This window comes from Mesoplodon mirus (genome assembly GCF_964341445.2).
Source record: "Mesoplodon mirus genome assembly, chromosome: 9".
Classification (NCBI taxonomy): domain Eukaryota; kingdom Metazoa; phylum Chordata; class Mammalia; order Artiodactyla; family Ziphiidae; genus Mesoplodon; species Mesoplodon mirus.
Window position 1 is genome coordinate 68,515,272 of NC_138985.1, and position 20,978 is coordinate 68,536,249.

Genomic DNA, 20,978 nt, shown 5'->3' on the forward strand with positions numbered 1-20,978 from the left:
CTTCCATGCTTGTCACATCTCTGTCCCCTAAGTGTCAGAATTAGGATCAAAGGACTCGACTGGAGTGAGAAAGTCAAATGCAGAAATACCCCTCTGGGTATATACAGGAAGCTCATGTATGGAGGAAGAGCAACTGTGTACCCTTATTATTGATACCTTGAGTCAGTTACTGTGTGTGAGAGATAAGTTATCTTAATCAGTGGATACATTTAGAATACTTTAGTGTAATAGCTTTGAAAATATTGTTGATATAAAATGCATTTAGAAAGACGTCTAAAATTCCATAGTGAAAGTCTCAGTGGTGGTCAAGGTCAAGTATGCCTTCTTTCCGGAACCATCTATTCAGTGCATTGGTGCTCACAGGAGTGGAACAATGGAGTCCCTCCAGCATCCTCTGTCACTATGGCAGGCAGTGGAGGAAAGCCTATTACAATGTAACAAATGAACTCTGAAAATAGAACCATCCTAAACAGCTAAAGGTTGCATATGAAAAACCTACAAACAGCTCCTGCCAAAGGCTGAGCCTCTTGACCCAGCAAATTATTACTAGTTCGATGTAAGTGGTTTCTTAGTGCCCAGAGGAACACCCACTTCCTACCGGAGGGTAGGAAACCCTGGACAGGGGAAGCTCCCACCAAGTGCTTGGACTCAGATGCTTGAGACAAAGGACCTTTCACTGTTGTTTAGAGGCCCAAGATCTAATCATTTCTGGCTGCTTTCTTTGCTTTTTCCTTTTCTAGTTTTTGAATTCTGACAGCCAAATCATGGCCGCACTAGTTACTGATTGGTGTGTATCAGAGTTTGCATATGTCAGGTAGGGCATGCTGCACATCCTGGCTGAAGGAGACTTCCAATATGCCCAGTTGTTCTTTTCCTTTTTAATCCCATCAGCCAGCTTGTGACTGGCCATTTGGACACTGTGAGCAGTGAAGATGATTTGTCTTGCTTGAACCTAGCCCTGAAAATGCAGTACTGATGGCTGCAATAGACATTCTTAAGGAGAATCTGATTTTTTTCCTCTACTTCGATAGTGTTCACTCAGTTGATCAGTCAAACAAACATTTATTGAGCACCTGGTGTATACAGAGCTCTGCTTTGGGAGGTGCTGAAGAAAGTAAGGCTGCAGGGTAGCACTGGGGTTTGGGGGGCACTAGGGTGGCTTTCCACTGGATTCACATCTCACTTTCATTCCATCAGAAGCCACAGGACACCCACTGGGAGTAATCATGGTGAGGGCTCTGCCCTGAGCAGCCAGGGTTAATAGGCCACATGCCTAGAAGAGAAGGCGAGACAGCAGGTTGCCCTGGAGGAATTTCCCTGTGACCCTCTCCTTGCCCCTTGACAGGATGCAAGCAATCCTTTCCTTCAAAGCCTGCTGGTGCCTCTCGTATTTGCCTTTGCATTCATTATAGGCAGGGAAAGATGGCTTTGTTAAGGCACAGACTTCCAGTGGAAATGATGATCTAGCCTTTGTGAGAAAACGCTCCTTTGTCAGAAACACTTAACATACAAACCAAGAAGGCTCCTTCCTTCTCAGAACACTTAAAGTGAAACCAATGTCCCAATCCTCCCTTTTACCTTCACCTTCCTTCTCTTCCCTGTAATGCAGAGCCCAGAGAACTCCTACTTACCCTTCACTGCCCAGGTCCAATATAATCTCCTCTGTGAAGTTTTCCTCCTCCTTCCCACTCACCCCTGCCAGGGGCGTGGCACTTGCACACCCCCCTCCCATAGACACCATTCAGTTCTCTTCCCTCTGGAAGTGGGAGCTGCCTGAGGGAAAGAACTTTCTTACTCATCTTTGTGGGCCCAGCACTTAACGTGAGCTCAGGAACAGAGTGACTGGTAAATATTTGTTATGTGGACAAATTAGGAAATAGATAAATGATCTTTTATAAAGGCACAGGTGTGTAAATATGCTATTCCTCCTTATGACGGTGCCACTGGAAATAGATAAACAGAGGTTACAAGTACAAACATCTTCAGACAGGAGGATAATATTAAGGAAAGATTTGTTTTAATATCTGGTTTCTGATTCTGGTCGTGGAAGCAGGAACTTTCACATACCGGGATTAGGAAGACAAATGTGCCACTGTGCAAACAGCAAGAGGATATGACTCTCCCGCCAGCACGCGGGACAGCTGTCCCAAGTGCCGTGAAGACAGGCGACCCTAAGATAACAGCAGGGGCCGGTGGGGGGGTGGTCTATTCTTCTTGCTCTGTTATGTAATGTAAATATTCTCCCTTCCAGAAATGATTGGGCCCGCCTGTCGTTTGCCTTATTCTTAACCCTTTAATTATAGACCTGCCAATGCTGTCATCCACCCTGCCAGGGTGACAGGAAGGCTTCCCTTCCTGCGTACATTTGTTCAAGCATGTGGCATCCAAGTGATAAATACCCGCTGCTAATGCCAAGTTGAACGCTGAGGTTTTAATTAGCAGCTTGCAGCTTGCGAAGGGTTGCTTTGACTCTTGTTCCTCCTTCCTGTACATCGCTGTTGCGCTTCCTGTGCTGTGTTTTGTTGCTTTGTGGTACGGTGGGTGAGATGTCGAAGTGTTGCTGTAGTGTGCGTGTTTGTGATCTTTAGAAATATTTTCTCTGTAAGAAGTTATTTTTAAAGCAAGTGATAAGAAACCGCAGAGCACTGAAACCCTGGAGAAAAGCAAAACTTGAGGCTCTGGTTTTCAGGAGGCTTCAAGTATCAGGGCCACAACTACAGCCACACCAGACAACCTGACTGGGCCTCATCTGTCTTTATTTGGCTTACAGTAATAGGTGAGGTTTAGGTTGGTTATAGATGAAGACAGAATTAATGCAACCTTAGACCTAAGTAAACAGGTTTAGCATTGTGAAGCAAATGTATTTAATGCTTGTGATAAAATGATAGGTCAGCCTTCCCAAGATGACCATTGCGTGTACATATTATTATTTTATGGGGTACAAAGGAGTTGGCCAACTTTGGGTAAGGTTCGGTTGCCTTTGATCCTCAGCGTCCATATCTGTAAAATGGGCTAATACTACCCACCTCACAATGCTGTTTGATGATCCCGTGTGATAATATATATGAAGTCTCACGATGTAGCAGGGTTCCTTGGGAGAGGCAGGATTTTATAGTGGAAGAAGCCTAGTTGTCAGAGTTGGACAGACCTAAATTTGAATATTCAGCTTTACTACCTATTAACTGTGTGACTCTGGGCAACCTCATTACTCCTCGGTTTACTCGCCCGTACAATGGGATTGATAATCTCTATTTTATAAGCTTGTTATGAATATTAAATAAGACTGCACCTGAAACACCTAACAACATCATGTAATGAAAGCCTCTCAATAGAGGTTAAAATACCTGTGTCTCTATTTATGATACATGCCGCAAATGATCTTTCAGAAAGGGGGGTGTCATCTTAAAATTGTATTTATACAAAACCTCTCAGGTAGTTGGATTTCTCTCTCAGTTACTTTATTTTGCACCCCCAACTACTTTCTGGGAGAGACACAGTCGACCTGAAATGATAGTTAATCATGATAGTGATTATGATTAATCAACGATAGTTTTGCCTTCTTGTGGAGGTTACTTAACAGCCAAGCCTCCCAGTCTCTTCTGACCCGCAGTCCCCAACTCTCTTCCTCCTCAGACACAACTCCAGCCGTGGCAGAATCTTCCAGAGCCGTTCTGTGCTCTGCCAACACTGGGCTGGCTGTACCATGCTTTCACAATTTAACATCTTAGAGAGCTTTTCATATCAGCCACCTTATTCCTTTTAGCACCTTTGTAGTTTTCCATAAACAGAGTTTTTAAAGATCACTTGAAAAAAATAATGTAGCCAGTGGTTATGTTGTCCACATTGTACATGGATCTTTAAATTTTTTACTCCGAAAAGGCTAAGGAAGAAGTGAATATGATGCGCTTTAGGAAAAAAATGTCTTAGATGACTCAAAAATGCCAAAGATACACATAGAGAACTTCAATAAAGTTGTCCTATGAAATATGAATTAATGAAAGCACTATCTCTAAATTTGTGTATTGTTTTATATCTGGTTTTAAGTACATATGTATAACTGAATTAATGAATTAAGTAGTATTAGTAGATATCTGATAATTTCACTGATATCTCTAAAAGTTTATATATTCAAAAACTTTTTGTAGAGGATCTGCTCATTAGGAAAATGGAGGCTGCCTTCTGCTGGGGGTTGCTTAGAACTCCCCAGTATTTAGCAGTTCTAGTCTTTTTAAAAAAAATATTTATTTATTTATTTATTGGTTGCACTGGGTCTTAGTTGTGGCACGCTGGCTCCTTAGTTGTGGAATGTGAACTCTTAGTTGCGGCACATGAACTCTTAGTTGCGGCATGCGTGTGGGATCTAGTTCCCTGACCGGGGATCAAACCCAGGCCCCCCGCATTGGGAGCACGGAGTCTTCTGCACTGCGCCACCAGGGAAGTCCCCTAGCAGGTCTATTCTAAACAAACAGAAATCAAACAAAGTAAAGCAGGCATAGGCTGAAGTGTCACCTGTATTACTAAGGGCAGGCAGGAGGGTGGTTAGCCAGGTGGACTTACACACCATGGAACCCCAGAATTAAGTAGGCTTACCTGTCCCCCAGGTACTGCAGAGCTAGATCACCAGAAAGGCAGCCCTTCACCTCCAGGGCAGCACTCCCAGGTGCTGACACAAAGCCAGGCGACAAATGGCTTCCATCTCCCCAGGACACAGCATAGGCCAAGATCGAGGGCAGGAGTTCACTTACTGAGTGAGCTTCACAGGCCAAGAGTAAGGAAGTCTTCTGCACTAACACTGTGTATTTGGGCATAAAGCCTATACTCACTCTGACTGATTCTCACCACACATGTGAGGCAATTCGATTATTCTGTGGCAGGTGAGGGGTTCACTTGTTCCATCAGCGGGGGAAGGAGGGCTTCACCAGAACTGCTGGTGTCAACCTGCCACCTTTTTACCTCCAGGTCACCTGGAACCGCTCTGAGCAGAGAATGCGGCAGGGGAGATTGTAGCTGCTCCACAACTCTGATAATTTAAGGGATTCAGGAGAGCTCTCAGAGGGCATCCCGCCCAATCCCTGTTTTTACAGATGAGAAAACTGAGGCCCACCTGGGTTGGGGTGGCGAGAGTGGGTGAAAATCACTGAGTGAACTGAGAGTGGAGCTGGGGCGAGAAACTCCCAGGGTCATTAACAAGAGCACAGATTTCTGCCCTCGCTTGAGATGCCCATTGCGAGAAGTCTCTAAATTTTCCATTTTCCAGACTAGTTCTCTCTTTCACAGGAGGATGCGTAGCCAGTGGCCCTCTGAAAGGCAGGTTCCACTGCAGCTGGTTCTGTTTTCAGCCTGTAAGACCAACAGTGACCTGGCAAACATGGCCAGAGTGAATGGCTGCTGACGTGTCCATTCCTGCCATCAATTACTATGGTTCTATTAACCGTGCCGTTTGTTATGAACTGAACCAGTTGTGAGGAATGGTGGTGTTAAACCAGAGGGCCCATTTGTTGCCAGACTGGTTGCTGATAAGCCAGGTCTAGGCACGGGCTGAATATTTCTATTGATAATGAAACTGCGGAAGAGTCACACACAGAACCTGTTACATAGAGGGCTCTTGAGGAAGAAGAATAGGGATGGACGGTGGGAGAAATAGAGAGAGGGAGAAGGGAGAGAGGGAAGGAGGGGAGGAGAACAGAAAGGAGGGAGGGGATTCCAGTTAGTGAGATTTCACCTTTTTTGGTCTAAAAAAATGGCAGAAAAAGGAATAATGTCCTAAGTATCCTTGCTTTTCTAATGCTGCTTTCTACAGTGTTCAAACTGTGTTACATCACTGAAGCAGAAGAGAAATAAGAGCGAGCTGAAATTTTCACTTTAGCTTCTGCACTGCTGATTCCTCTGTGGGATCAGGGCCATGGGGAGAGAAATCAATTGGCTCTGAAGCAAAACAGACCTGGATTTGAATTTTGCCACTAACTGTGTGACCTTGGGAAAATTACTTAATCTTTTTGAGTTTCATCTTCCTCATAGCTAGGAGATAAAAATACTTACAAGACCCCTGTTTTATGCTTCCTTAATTAGCACCCTGAACTTTGTCTATCATGTTTTTCCCAGTTTATTGTAATTTTTCCTCTTTTAAAAAATATATTTATTTTATTTATTTATTTTTGGCTGCGTTGGGTCTTCGTTGCTGCACACGGGCTTTCTCTAGTTGCGGCGAGCGGGGGCTACTCTTCGTTGCAGTGCGTGGGCTTCTCATTGCAGTGGCTTCTCTTGTTGTGGAGCACGGGCTCTAGGCACGTGGGCTTCAGTAGTTGTGGCACGCAGGTTCAGTAGTTGTGGCTCGCGGGCTCTAGGGTGCAGACTCAGTAGTTGTGGCGCACAGGCTCAGTTGCTCCGCGGCATGTGGGATCTTCCTACACCAAGGCTCGAACCCGTGTCCCCTGCATTGGCAGGCAGATTATTAACCACTGCGCCACCAGGGAAGCCCTGTAATTACTTTTTAAATGTTTGTTTGCCTTCATTGCTGGACTGAAGGCACTTTGAAAGCAGGGACTGAGTTTGCATTGCTTATGGCTATATCTTTATATAGCACTGTGTAGCACAGTGCCTGGCACGTAAGTATTTGACGAAGAGATGGATGGATGGATGGATGGATGGATGGATGGATGGATGGATGGATGGATGGATGGATAGGTGGATAGATGGGTAGAGGGATGAGCAAATAGATGGGTGAATGCGTGGAGAGATGATTCAGGAAAATTGTAAAGATTAGATATAATGTATATAAGCGACCTACCCCCAAATCTAGAATCTACTGGGTACTTAAAATTCCTTTCCACTCTTGGTAGAAGACCTCACTTCCTCTTCTGTCTCTGCACTAAAACTTCCCTCTATTTGACTCCGAATATAATACAGGCAAAAAGTCTTTCTTTCCTTGCCGGTAGCAACATTTCCAGGGCTATGATTTATGAGCCGCTTTCATGAGAATTTAGTCTATCACTGCCACTACCACTATGTATGTAGAGACACAAATACCCACAGTAAGCTCAAGGCACACAAGAAAGATATTATTATAATAGGAGAAGAAAATGGCTTTTCTAAATGGCAAGAGTAGAGAGCTGCCTGGAGCTACACCTAAGTTGTCTTTTCTAAAGAAGAAGACATCTTCAGGAAAGAGATGTTTAAAAGAATAATTATCAAGAAATAACTGAGCAGTGGGAAGAGGGAATGGGGGAGGGGCAAGATAGGGGCTTAAGAGGTACAAACTACTGTGTATAAAAATAAATAAGCTACAAGGATATATTGTACAACACAGGGAATATAGCCAATATTTTATAATAACTATAGATGAAGTATAACCCTTAAAAATTGTGAATCACCGTGTTGTACACATGTAACTTAATATTGTACATCAAGTATATCACAGTGAAAACACGGAGTCCTAACCACTGGACTGCCAGGGAATGCCAAGAAAAGATTTTAAAAAACAATTTTCTACTAAAAAAGAGAAATAACTGAGTAAAATAATCTCTCTTTGCTCTCCATTTTAACAGCACTTTTCGGTCTAACCTTTCTATATAACATACCACTTTCTACCTTATGCTTTGGTTACAATGCACATGTGGCCAGAAGTTGGACGCCCAGCAGGCAGTGCTTGTTGAATGAGTGAATGAGCTGATGTCTTTATTTCATCTTCTGATTTCTCGTGATTAGATTCTGCATCCTGCCTTTATAGCTACACCAGTGCCTAGTGCAATATTTTGTGCCAAGTAGTCTGTAAGTTCTAGGTAAATATTTGTTGGATGAATAAATGAATGCCTGGCTTCTGGAGGAAAGCCAGGAAGACGTTCCTCTGGTGAAAAGAATTTGTGAAGAGGCAGGCAAATGCTGGAAGGGAGAGTGTTGAGGGTGGGGGAGAAGAGAGGCTTCCAGACTGAATGGAAGTAGTGCATGTGGGGTTGTCTCTAAAGAAATAGCAGAGGAGGAAGTATGTGAATTTTAAAGGAGGGAGTTATCCACCAGGAAAGCAGCTCCATCACGCTGGGAGGAACCTGCATGTTATAGAAACTTAGGACCAGGAAGTGGGGAGAAGGCCCTGGAGGAAAGGGAGACCAGGGACACGGGCAAGAGGTAATAACAATGATATCCGAATTAAAGCTCCTATATCTTTTATCTCTCTTGATCCTCATCCACCTTTATTGGAAAGAGATGGTCACCTCCGTGTCACTGCCACATCTGCCAAAAGAGTTGTTCATACTCACAAGTTCAGTTTTCTCAACTTCCATTCACCCTTCATCTTACTTAACTGTGGCTTCTGCCCACACTCCATTGCAAGGTCATCATAAACCCCTTGTTGCTAAAGCAGTGGGTCCTCCTCATGCTTGTCTCATGTGAACAGCTTCTGATACACTTGACCACTTCTCCCTTTTAAAATCTTTCTTGTCTTGCCTTTCACATCACCCCATCTCATGGTTTCTCTCTTACCTCTCGGGTCTCTACTTACTCTCCTCTTCTGCTTATCCCTTAAATGTTGATGTTCCTGGGGGTTCTGTCAAAGACCTTGTGTGTCAGCTACTTTAGGGGCTGCAGTCGCCATCTGTATGCTGGGGCTTCCATTTCTAGATCTCTTGCCTAGTTCTCTCTTCTAAACTCCGAGCCCCTTAGATATGCTCACTTGGCTGTCCCATAGATGTCTCTTTCCAACAGGGAAAAGCCGAGTGCATCACCATCTGCCCAGCCTGCTCCTCCTCTGGTCTGGCCTATTTCTGTGAATCACTATCCATCCAGTTCCTTATGCCAAAAACCATTCATCTTCTTCCACCAGAAGTCATGTTCCCTCCTCTCCTTTCCTGTTTACATCCAATTTATCATCAAGTCCTGTAGATTCTGTCTTCTCAACATCTTCCAAACCCATTGCATTTTCTCCATCTCCACTGACACCGTTCGAGTTCCAACCATTAGTGTCACCTGCTTAGGTTACTACCCAGCTCCCTGATTGGTCTCCACGCCCCCCTTATCTTCCATCCCTCCCGTCTTCTCTTCCTCCAATCTGATTTCACCCTGTGGTTGGAGTGATCTTTCTAAAATGCAAACTGGATGCTGTATCCTCCTTCTGCATATTTCCCCTTCCTTCTAGAACAAAGGTAAGCCCTTAGCATGGTTTTAAAAGCCCTTCATTATCTAACCCCTGTGTGCCTCTCTAATTTCATTCCTAGCCATTCTGAAGCCTACACATACACATGCACACACCCGTCCCCCCCATACACACCATGGTCTCTCTGTTTCAGCCAGCAGGCTGAACCACTTCTAGCTCTCAGCACCAAGTTCTGTCTTGCCTTTCGTCCTGACAGGCCACACCTTGGTCTACTAGTCATCCATGAGCCCATTTGTTCACAAAGGCATTCCTTGCCGTGGGCTGTTGTAAGTAGCTATCCAGGTGATAGTGTACCTCCTTGACTAGGCTTAATGTGCAATGGTACTGAAGTTACTTATGATTCTCTCAGTCTTTGGGGACCCTAGGTCTTGCTGTTAGACTCCACTTTTCTGGGACAATTCTTGAAGGAGCCCTGCACAGAGCTGCTCGAGGCCAGATGTAACTGGCCCAGGCCCCATTCAGCCTTCTGAAGGTTAGGAAGTTCTGCTAGATACTCCTTTATATATCCTCTTGCTATTGGATTGCCTCCTTCTTTGTTTGTATCCCTCAACAGGAAGGCAACAAATCTGCCTTTCACTTAACCAACTCTTTATTGAGAAGCTACTACCTCCTGAATACAAGAGTCAGGGCCATTCCAGTCATGCTGTTAGTGCCCAGCTGAGGGGATGCGTTAGGGCTGAACCCAGTCTGGACTCCCCTCACCAGGCCTGTGCCCTGACGCAGGGCTGTGTCTACCACAGGAAGCATATTCTTTACACACAGGTGCTGTCCAGTGACCAAGCCATGCACCTGCCTGAAAGGGGTACCTTTTAAAATTCATCAGAGGTACTCGATAAGCTAAGGGTGACCCAGACTTCAGAGAACAAGATAAATGAGGTTCTTGCTCTCATAAGTGCTGTCTAGCCTGGACTATATTTTTGTCTCAAAATACAAACAAAGAAATACACAAGCACATAGTAAAAAAAGAAAAAAAATCAAATAGTGAAAAGGCTCTGCAGAGAATTTAAAAAGGTATCCAAGACACAGCTTTAGTTTGAATGGTACAGGAAGATGTCTCTGGGGAGCCAAAACATTTAAGCTGAGATCCAAATGATAATGAAGCCAACCATGTATAAATCAGAGGGAAGAGACTGTAACATCTCTAAGACCGTGTAACATCTCTAAGGCTGAAACAACAAGGTTCTACTATACAGCACAGAGAACTATATTCAATATTTTATGATAAACCATAGTGGAAAAGAATGTTTTTTAAAAAATGTATATATATATATATGTATAATTGAATCACTTTGCTGTATGGCAGTAATGAACACAACATTGTAAATCAACTATACTTCAATAAAAATGGAAAAAAAAAAAAAAGAAAGAAAGGCCAGAGTAGCTGAGGTATAGCAGGCAAGAGAGGAGACAAATGAGATGACCAGGGAGAGGTGGCCAGGGGCCAGATCACGCAGAGCTTGAAACCCTACTTGCCTTGTTCACTGAGGCGTTCCCAGGGCCTGCCTCGCTGTGTTTATTCAATAAATACCTGTTGAACAGGAGAAACTCATCATGCCTCTACAGACAGAATACATGGCCCAGACAGAAGCTCCGTGTGGCCTCAGTGCCCTCTAGTGACCACAGACTCCAGCCCAAGGCCCTCGATGGTTGGCTTCATCATCTTTAGAAAATCTCAGTTTAGCCTTGGCCTTGGGGCCCAGCCTGTGGACCCAGCAGTAATTTCTGGAATATGTCTTACTAACTATTCTCTGCAATTAGGACTAAATCAGTTACAAAAAATCCCTGAAATGAGAGCGACAGTCAGATGCACACCAGGGCTTCAATCCTTACCCAAGCAGCAGTTTCCAAAGAGAATACCTGGATGTCTTATTTCTCAGGGGAATGCCAGGGGCCTGGACAGGTGACAAGTGTTAGAACACATTTCTGTATACCTTAGCCTGTGTGACAGAAAGAAAGCTACATAATAGCCTTGACATCTCAATGTCTCACGGTAGGTAGGATGATCTCCAGGTCATCTCACTGCTCAGGCATGGCACTGTTGGGCTGGAATGGCCTGACAAGACCATAGCCGCAGGCTGCGCACTCTGGCCCCTCACACGCTTCCGAAGACCCAAGCCTGGGCATCGTGTGTGTGTGTGTTGAGGATACGTTGTGGCATGTACACAAACATAGCATACTCCTTGGGCTGTCGTTGTCTGCTTTCATTTGGATCCCAACCCATTCTCTGCCCATTGAGCCCAACAAATTCCAAACTGACATCTCATTGTGAAGCTGTCCGTGGCTGATTGAAAAACCTGTTTCCACCCAACTTCCCTGGAAAAAGCCCATGAACTGCAGCCCGTTTGCAAATGTGTGCATCAGTAAATCAAAAGCGACAGCAGAGACCTGGCTCTTCTGGGAGAGGGGATGGCAGAGGGAGGGACCCAACCCTTCCACCCTCTATTTCCCAAATCATCCTCCTGATGCAGTATACGTATACGCAGCTTTGCTTGAAATATTCTTAAGGGTGGGTCATCTCCAATTTCCTTGGTAGGTCATTCTCAAAATTGGTGAATCTTTCACTCCTCTCATTTTCCAAAGCCCCTGCATGTGTTTTTCTGTGAGTCTAGTCATCCTCCACTGAGCCAAGCAAAGGAATCTGGCTCTCCTTGATGTTTACAGGTATTTCCTCTCTGGTTGTCACTTGCCCAAGTGTAGCACATGGTGTTCTCTAATTTTTCTTCATTAATCAGTCCCCGAATTCCTTTACACTTGCTCCTCAGGTGATTCCATCAAATCAACATATTTCTGGAGCTAAAAATGCTTGGAAGAATATAGCCTTCCAGCTGCAGCCACCAAAACTTGGAGGATTAGCGTGTTTTTGCCTTACTCCTTGGCCATATGTTTCCACAGGTTCATTCCCAAGAGCGTTCTGTGCAGCCGTTTGCTTCCACACAAATGTACTTAGGTTCATTTGTATATATCTTCTAATTGAGTATAAAAGGCATCAAAAATTAAAATGTATATTGATAACCTCCAGTGTTTGGTGAGGGTGTGGGGAAATGAGCATTCTTTCACACATGATTGAGAGTTCCAACTGATAACATCTTTTTGAAGGCCATTTTCACAATAGCTTTGAAAATCAGAAATACACCCATCACCCAGCAGTTCAACTAACCCAGAATATAAACTACGTGTATAGCCTATCATTGAAGCATTGTTTCAAAATATTGAAAATAACTTAAATGTCCATCAACTGGAAATGTTTTACATAAGTGAATTAAATGCATTTTGGTATGCTGGTACACAGATATAGTGGAAAACCAACCCACAGTTTTAAAAAAGGAAGCCACAGATCTATATGTACTGACATGGAAAAAATGCCTAAGAAATATCATTAAGTTCAAAAGCAAATTACAGGACACTATATATGATATGAGACCATTTTTATAAATTTTTTTTTTTTTTTTTTTTTTTTTTTGCTGTACACGGGCCTCTCACTGTTGCGGCCTCTACCGTTGCGGAGCACAGGCTCCGGACGCGCAGGCTCAGCAGCCATGGCTCCTGGGCACAGCCGCTCCACGGCACATGGGATCTTCCCGGACCGAGGCATGAACCCATGTCCCCTGCATCGTCAGGCAGACTCCCAACCACTGCGCCACCAGGGAAGCCCCTATAAATTTTTATTCTAGCCTTTTACAAGACAAAATCTGGAAGGATTCGCATATGTCTATTTATGGTGCTTTTTTCTGAGGTTAGGAGCTTTCTAAAATATACATTTTTTAATTGTTGGGATTTTTCTGCTTTGCAACATGCTGTGTATTTTAACAGACATATTAAAAATTATTTTTGTCGTGCTCTTGATCTAGAAAGATGACTTTTTATGACCCATGCTCTCTATCGCCCGTCTCCCTCTCCTTGGGCCTCACACATGGAAGAGCTTTCCGTATGCTGATCCCAGAATTCCTCATCCTCCCCAACAGTTCAGAATGGTAGCACTATCCTTTCAGGGTTTAACTACTTCAGCACGTAAGGTTTTCTCAAAATTATTTCTAAGGGTTTTTTTTAACTTTTTATTTTATATTGAGGTATAGCCGATTAACAATGTTGTGATAGTTTCAGGTGCACAGCAAAGCGACTCAGCCATACATATACATGTATCCATTCTCCCCCGAACTCCCCTTTTTTCACCTGTACCTCCAGGCCCCTCAAACCAGCTTCTCTTTCTTTTTTCTTTTCTTTTTGTTTCATGTTCCAGTCTTTATAGATTATTTCATTTGTGTGGTTTTATTACCTATTTTTGTAAGCATCTAAATCTTTTTTCCCCTTTTCCCTCCCTCTTCAGTGAGCAGAGATACCTGCTTCCCAGCCTGCTTAGAATTGCTCATTAATATTTATTTCACAGAATTTTTAAGAGGGCCAAGGGAATTGGGCTTGGCTTTTTACTGCAGAAGCCCTGGTCTCTTTTCTTTTGACTTCACCCTTAGTTCTTCTGGACTAATACTGTGCATGCTGCATGTGTCATTATAGGAATTATTTTTTATTGGGTCTTTTTACTTCTGCTTTATTTTCAAGGTGGTGATTTATTTAGACAGCATGTTCAAAAAGAGAAACCACCTAGTGCTCCCATGAATTTATTCCTCATTCATGTTAAATTTTTTTTGTTTGTTTTGTTTTGTTTTGTTTTTGCGGTACGCGGGCTTCTCACTGTTGTGGCCTCTCCCGTTGTGGAGCACAGGCTCCGGACACGCAGGCTCAGCGGCCATGGCTCACGGGCCCAGCCGCTCCGCGGCATGTGGGATCCTCCCGGACTGGGGCACGAACCCGTGTCCCCTGCATCGGCAGGCGGACTCTCAACCACTGTGCCACCAGAGAAGCCCCATGTTAATTTTTATACAAGCAATATGAACAGAAAATTAGGAAATGCAGCTGAGCAAAACAAGAGAAAACTAGAAATTGCCTATGTTTTCACTATCAAGATTAGCAAATGTTAATAATTGGGTTTATAGCCTTGTAGATCATTTCTATGTATATGAATATTTATCTCTTCCTTAAAATGGGATCATATTTGTTAAATTGTTTTATAACCTGATTTGTTTTGTGCATAATGTAGCATGAATATTTTCCTATGCCATTAAGGAAAGATAAGAATAACAACAAAGATAGAGTTTACTACATGCTAGACAACCCATCCTATCTTCAAAACATGCTGTATGTTGGGTAGTAATATTACTCCCATTTTGTAAATTGAAAAACTGAAGCACAGAGAGGGGAGATAACTTGCCTGAGGTAACACAGCTAGTAAGTGACAGAGCTAGGTTTTGAACCTAGATAGTCTAGCTCTAGAGGCCGTGCTCTGGACCACAGAGCTCTGACCCATGCCATCATTTTCATGGCTATAGTAGATGGTAATTTATTTAACCCTTCCCTTCTTTCTGGGCTGTTAGATTCACTGTTATACACAAAGCAGCAATGAACACTTTGTTCAAACAGTCATCTTTGTACACATGTTCAATTACTGCTTTAGGCTGAATTCCCATGAATAGAATTGCTGAGTCAAAAAGTTTACACATTTTTTAAAGTTTGGATACATATTAGTCAACATTAAGCAATTTATTTTCTAAGCCTCTTTGACCTTTATAATTCATTGTTCCTTTCAAATAATGTATCACTGTCCATCTGGGTTCAATGGTAGTTTTTTCCTTAGAACATGGAGCTTCTCCTGTTCTACTTCCTCCTCCTTCCTTCTGCCTTATACCCATTTCTCTAAAATGTTTAACAAAATAATACCCTTCCCCAAAGCATTAATGCCTTTTGTTGTCAGCACTTCCTGTATCTTATATCTCCTGGACTTTAACTATTAGATGGGGTATGTGTATTAGTGGAATACTGTCCCACCATTTGACTTGATGTCAGTTTTTTTTTTAATTTTTACTTTATATTGGAGTATAGTTGATTTACAGTGTTGTGTTAGTTTCAGGTGTACAGCAAAGTGATTTAGTTATACATATACATATATCTATTCTTTTCCAGATTCTTCTCCCATATAGTTTATTACAAAGTATTGAGTACAGTTCCCTGTGCTATACAGTAGGTCCTTGTTGTTTATCTATTTTATATACAGTAGTGTATATATGTTAATCCCAGCCTCCTAATTTATCCCCCCCCCCGACCTTTCCCCTTTGGTAACACTAAGTTTGTTTTCTAAGTCTATGAGTATGTTTCTGTTTTGTAAATAAGCTCACTTGTATCATTTTATTAGATTCCACATATAAGTGGTATCATATGATATTTATTATTGCTTGCCTCATACGACTGATTTTCTTTCTTTTCTCTATTTTATTTTTTCTTCCGAGCGTCACAAGAATTGCAGTAACAAATCTGTTATATAGCTTTTTTCCTGGTGTTAGTCTCTGTAAAGTAGGATGGACTGCCTGGTAAGGATGACAGTGTGTCAGAGGCTGGAGGGCAGAGCTCCCTGCTCTGATCCCACCTCTGCCTCCCGCTTGTTTTTTGACCTTGAGAAAGCCACTTCATCATTCTCATTTCATGTTCCTCATTTGCTAAATGAGGAAGGTGAACTAAATGATCTAGAAAACCTATTCCATGTTTAAAAAAAAGATACGGTGTCAGGCTATCCAAGAGTAAAGCAGATTTTTAAAAACTACTGTGTGAAACTGGGACAAATGTGATGTTGGCAGGGCCGTGTTGGACGCAGCTAAAGTTCGTGTCAACACATTAAAAATGTTTTGTGCCTTGTCTCTTGGCCAAGGCCTCCTGACAGTGCGCTTTAGTGGCTCGTGAAACAAATCCCTAAGACCAAGGTAGTTATAGTTGTTCCACTGAAGCGTGACAAATGGCCTCTCACTTTGAATGCATTTATGAGAAAGAAAAACCTTCCATGACAACAGCAGTGGAACTTAGTTACAGGCTCCAGGTCTGGGGGCAAGAATGGAGATAATCACTGGCTGTGGCCAAGCGAGAGAAGACAAGAGCCTGAGCTCACCTGGGAAGAACCAGGACCAGGTGATATAACAGTGACAACAGCACAATGACAACATTAGTGGGGCTTCATGGAGAACTTGCTGTTTGCCAGGCCCAGTCCCAAGAACTTTATATATATTATCTCATTTAATTGACACAATAACCCTAAGAGGTCGGTTATGAGGTCGGTACATTTATTTTTCTGTTTTATAAAGATAAGTTTTGAGAGGCTCTTAAAAGAAGTTGAGTAACATGCTTCAAGTTATTCAGCCAATAGTTTTCAGAGGTAAGATATGAACCCTGAGAGTTTGTTCATTTATTTAATACATGCTGTTTGAATGTCTGTTATGTCAGGCACCCTTTTAAGGGCCGATGAGACCTAAGTGAACGAGGCAAAATTTCTGCTTGTATGGAGTTTGACTAATAGTGGGATGAGCCCAGTAATAACAAGCCAACAAATCAATAAATAATTTCAGATGGTAATAAGTGCTGTGAAGGAGAGTGAGTGGGGTTGGGGGAAGGCTGCTTTACACAGGATTGGCAGGGGTGGCCCACGGGAGGTGACATTTGAGCTGAGCCCTGCATGACAGAGCAAGTCAGCCATGCAAAGCTCTATTGGAGGAGAGTTCTTACATGGAGGGTCCACAGGAGCAAAGGCCAGGGGCTCAGAAGAACTTGGCTTGTTCTAGGCAGAGAGAGAAGGCCAGTATGGTTGGATGATACATGAAAAGGGGGGAAGTGCCTGCAATGGAGTGAAGAGGAGGGCAGGAACCAGAGGACACAGGGCCTTGGAGGCCACAGTGTCATGTTTGTATTTTATTCCAAGTGCAGATGGGAGACATTGGAGGATTTTAAGCAAGGGAGCATTGTGATCTCCCGTCTCTGTGGATGGCTTTCTTCACCTCTATGTGACATTGCCAACCAGAAAGGGATAAGGTGTTTATGTGCAGGGAAGCCTAAATGAAAGTTTAAAGGTTAGGAGCCAGCATTTCAGATGAATAAAAATTCTAGGTTTTTCACAGAGCAAGACTGAGATGAACAGTGAGAGGCCATCTAATCCAAACTTCTGACTTTAGGTAAGAAGACCTTAGGAAATCCAAGTTGAGCATCTGAGCTATGTTTGAAAACCTGCATTAAGGAGACTATTTATTTTTGGGGGTGGGGGGACTTCCCTGACTATGTAGAAAGCTGCACTCTAGGTTCTGAATATTCTTGACAACTTCTTGGTCTGGGGGTTGTACTTACCTTATAGAGTAAATCTCATCCAAAATAACAAGACAGCTTTGGATAGATGACATCTCAGGGATTCATACTTCCATGCAGTCTGTGTGTGTGTGTGTGTGTGTGTGTGTGTGTGTGTGTGTGTATTGATCTTTATATTTGAAAAATATTTTTGAAGGTGTCATCCATATTTTAACATTCAGGACCTGGTTTTTCTGGTGAGGTGGTATTGTATGGATGGTTCTAGAATTTTGTTGTAAACTCGGCAACATGATTTATTTTATTTGAATGTTATTATAAACAAACGCTCATCTTAACCCATTAAAATTGGTCTGTGTCACATATAAGATGAAATTAATTGCTTCTTTAGGTTAAAAGCTCACTATTACATTGTCTACTTTGACAAAAGTATTAAGAGCTTCACTTTTATTTAGCAAACTAGGTTTGAATAACAACATAAACCATTATTAATACACTGTATTTGTGTGTGTGCCTATGTGGCTGATTATCCATAGGTAGGTTCGTGACAATGCAAGCCTAAGAATCCAGATGCATTTGTATGAAACTATCTTAGGAGGTGTTTAGTTGCCTCTGTGATAGGATGGGCCCCAGAAAGCAAGTATGAATTGTGAAAGAACTTAATTTAAGCTACATAACTGTAATTGAGTAGGATTTGGGGAAGTTCACCACTCTTGAGTTACTTTTTTTTTTTTTTTTTTCCGTACGCGGGCCTCTCACTGTTGTGGCCTCTCCCGTTGCGGAGCACAGGCTCCGGACGCGCAGGCTCAGCGGCCATGGCTCACGGGCCCAGCCGCTCCGCGGCATATGGGATCCTCCCAGACCGGGGCACGAACCCGTATCCCCTGCATCGGCAGGCGGACTCTCAACCACTGCGCCACCAGGGAGGCCCTTGAGTTACTTTTTATTTATAGTAAGTATATTTGTTTCTCAGGAGGGGAAAAATTCTCAAACCGTCTTACTGCATGAGGTTAGAAAATTTCTGTTCCTTTGCATGAAAGTAGTATGTGACAGTAATGCAAGGACCAGAGCAGCATCAGGATGGGTGTGGGACGCCATAGGCGGGCAGGATGACAAAAACAGAGCTTCCTTATCAAAAAGCACTGAATTACACAACTCGTGAAGCTTCCCCAGCTTAACATTCTATGAGTCGGGGAAAAGGATTTTTCCCTCTGGCTGTTTAAGCTAGAGTATGTTTTACCAAGACCTTAGCTATGAGCTCAGGAGGACTCTAATAACTCCGTCAAAATTATAAATTCAGCTGTCAGCACTGGGATTGTTGAGTTGACTGAACAAGCAGATTTTCTCCATTGTCTGCTTTCTAGATTGATGAATAACAATTGCGTCCTCTCCATTTTGTTGTAACTCTTTCACTCTGACACTGATTGCTGAGAGGTTTTCTGGAAATTTCCTAAGTCCCACACTGGAGTAAATTCAAGGACATAATGCGATTCCAATTGAATCATCAGTGTCTCAGCTGTCAGACCTAGGAGTTCAGTTGGTTGAGTTGTACCACTTCAACAGATTTAATATTACAGACTTGCCACTTTGTGTCTTGCCCTCAAGTCTTAATAAATGGGCTAAAGGTCTGACTGGAATCTGTGAGATAAATTATATGTTTATTATGCCAAGTTAAGTAAATACTGGTTTTTTTTTTTTTTTTTTTTTTTTTTTTTTTTTTCTTTTTGCGGTATGCGGGCCTCTCACTGTTGTGGCCTCTCCCGTTGCGGAGCACAGGCTCCGGATGCGCAGGCCCAGCTGCCATGGCTCACGGGCCCAGCCGCTCCGCGGCATATGGGATCCTCCCAGACCGGGGCACGAACCCGTATCCCCTGCATCGGCAGGCGGACTCTCAACCACTGCGCCACCAGGGAGGCCCAGTAAATACTGTTTGAAAGGATTACGGGAGGGTACAATCAAGTTAATTGCTTTAAAAATCTTTTTTGATTTACTGGGCTCTATGAAAATGGTTAAGCAATTGATTCTGTCATGGTAAGCGACATGAAGAAAGTGGTGTTGGATCCACAAGGGTTGCCATATACACTTACCCCCTCATGCCTGGAACTGTCCCGTACATGAGCTGAGAGGCCCCTGGGACCAGAAGGCAAGTACCGCTGACAGACAGTTGTTCCTCCAGAGAAGACACAAGTTGACAGTTTGATGTTCAAGCTGACGGATTGATTTCTTTCTTTTTATTCTAGATGCTGAAGAATACCAGCCTCCAATATGGAAATCCTACTGTGAGTATCTAAAATCAGAATCTCCTCAGAAGTCTTTAGCCGGCCTGCCTTTTGAACAATTTTTGCTGTTGATTTAGTGCACACAAACTCTCGCATCACAGCACTGCAAACCCAAATCTCTCTCTGCTAAGGAGAGATATTGGTCAGAGAGAACTGGAAGAGCCCTGTCCCCTGGCCAGGACCTCGGAGAGCCAGCTGCCTGTGACCCGCTTAGGGAAATGCTTAGGGAAGAAAAAGGTGGACGTTCTGACTCTCTACCTTTCTTTGGGACTTTCCTTGTCTTCCTTTCTCCCTTCTTTCCATCCTTCCTTTCCTCTTCCTTCCTTCCTCACAGTTGGTCAGCAAGGGTACGTGTGTTGACTTCCATGAATTATGTTCTTGGCTATTCATCTTAAAGCTGTAATATCAAATGACGTTTACCACAGAAAAATTAACAGATAGCAATGGATAATATTTGGTCACTAAGGGTGACTCCTTAGAAACAGAGATCATTATCTGATCATCGATCATCAATCCATCTCCCCTCATGAAGGTGGGCACTTGTCATCACCTCAAGCTGGTTTTCTCTTTCCTTAGTATCATCCACCTCACCAAGTCATTCTCCAGTGACAGAGGGGAGGAGTGTGGTGTGGGGAGCCCACTGTGCTGAGAGCCAGGGGAACAGGCTCTCATTCAGGCTCTGCTTCTAGACAGCAATAATAAGAATCATTATTTCTATCATTATTGATGTTGCCCTTGTTTCTACTGCCTGTTGAGACCTGCAGTGTGCCAGCCACCATGCTAGCTCTGTGCCTGAAGTCGCAAATCGCACCACAGCCCTAAGCGACCAGTACCACTCTTATCCCTGTTTCACATACAAAGAAACCACAGCTCAGAGGGCTTCAGTAACTTGGCAGAGGTTTTATGAGAAACCTTGGAGTGGCATTCAGAGTGGAACCCAGAAGCAAGCCAGACTCACAGCCTGCAAGTTGCCAATCTTCTTTTCTTTCTACTTAAAATTGTATACATAAGTATATAGATAAGTATGTACATACACACACACACACACACACGCATATACCTGTGTATGTATGTATTTGTTACAAAAGCAATATAAAGCTACATAAAAGACAAACGTTAGAGAAATACATAAAGCTGAGAGCAAAAACTTCCCATAGGCCACATACCAGCTCTCACCCCATATTCCACTCCTCTTTTCCAATCACTGACCCTGTCAATTTTGGAAAGCATATCTTTCCAAGTGTTTAAAATACACATGCCTAATAGTTTGTTGTTGTTCCCTTTTGTAAAAATGGGTTTATACTGTACCCGGTGTCCTTCAACTTGCTTGCTTCACTTCACAAATACCTTGTTTTTATCTTCCTATGTCAGCATATAAAGAGGCACCTCAT

General features: G+C 43.1%; 1 protein-coding gene across 1 annotated transcript in view; it reads left to right on the forward strand.

The window, feature by feature from the left end:
- CHN2 (chimerin 2) overlaps positions 1–20,978 on the forward strand; it is a 339,445-nt gene that overhangs the window by 141,512 nt on the left and 176,955 nt on the right. The window contains exon 2 of the mRNA XM_082633033.1: positions 19,549–19,587. Within this exon, the coding sequence (XP_082489159.1) occupies positions 19,549–19,587 (39 nt within the window). The remainder of the gene's footprint in view (positions 1–19,548; positions 19,588–20,978) is intronic.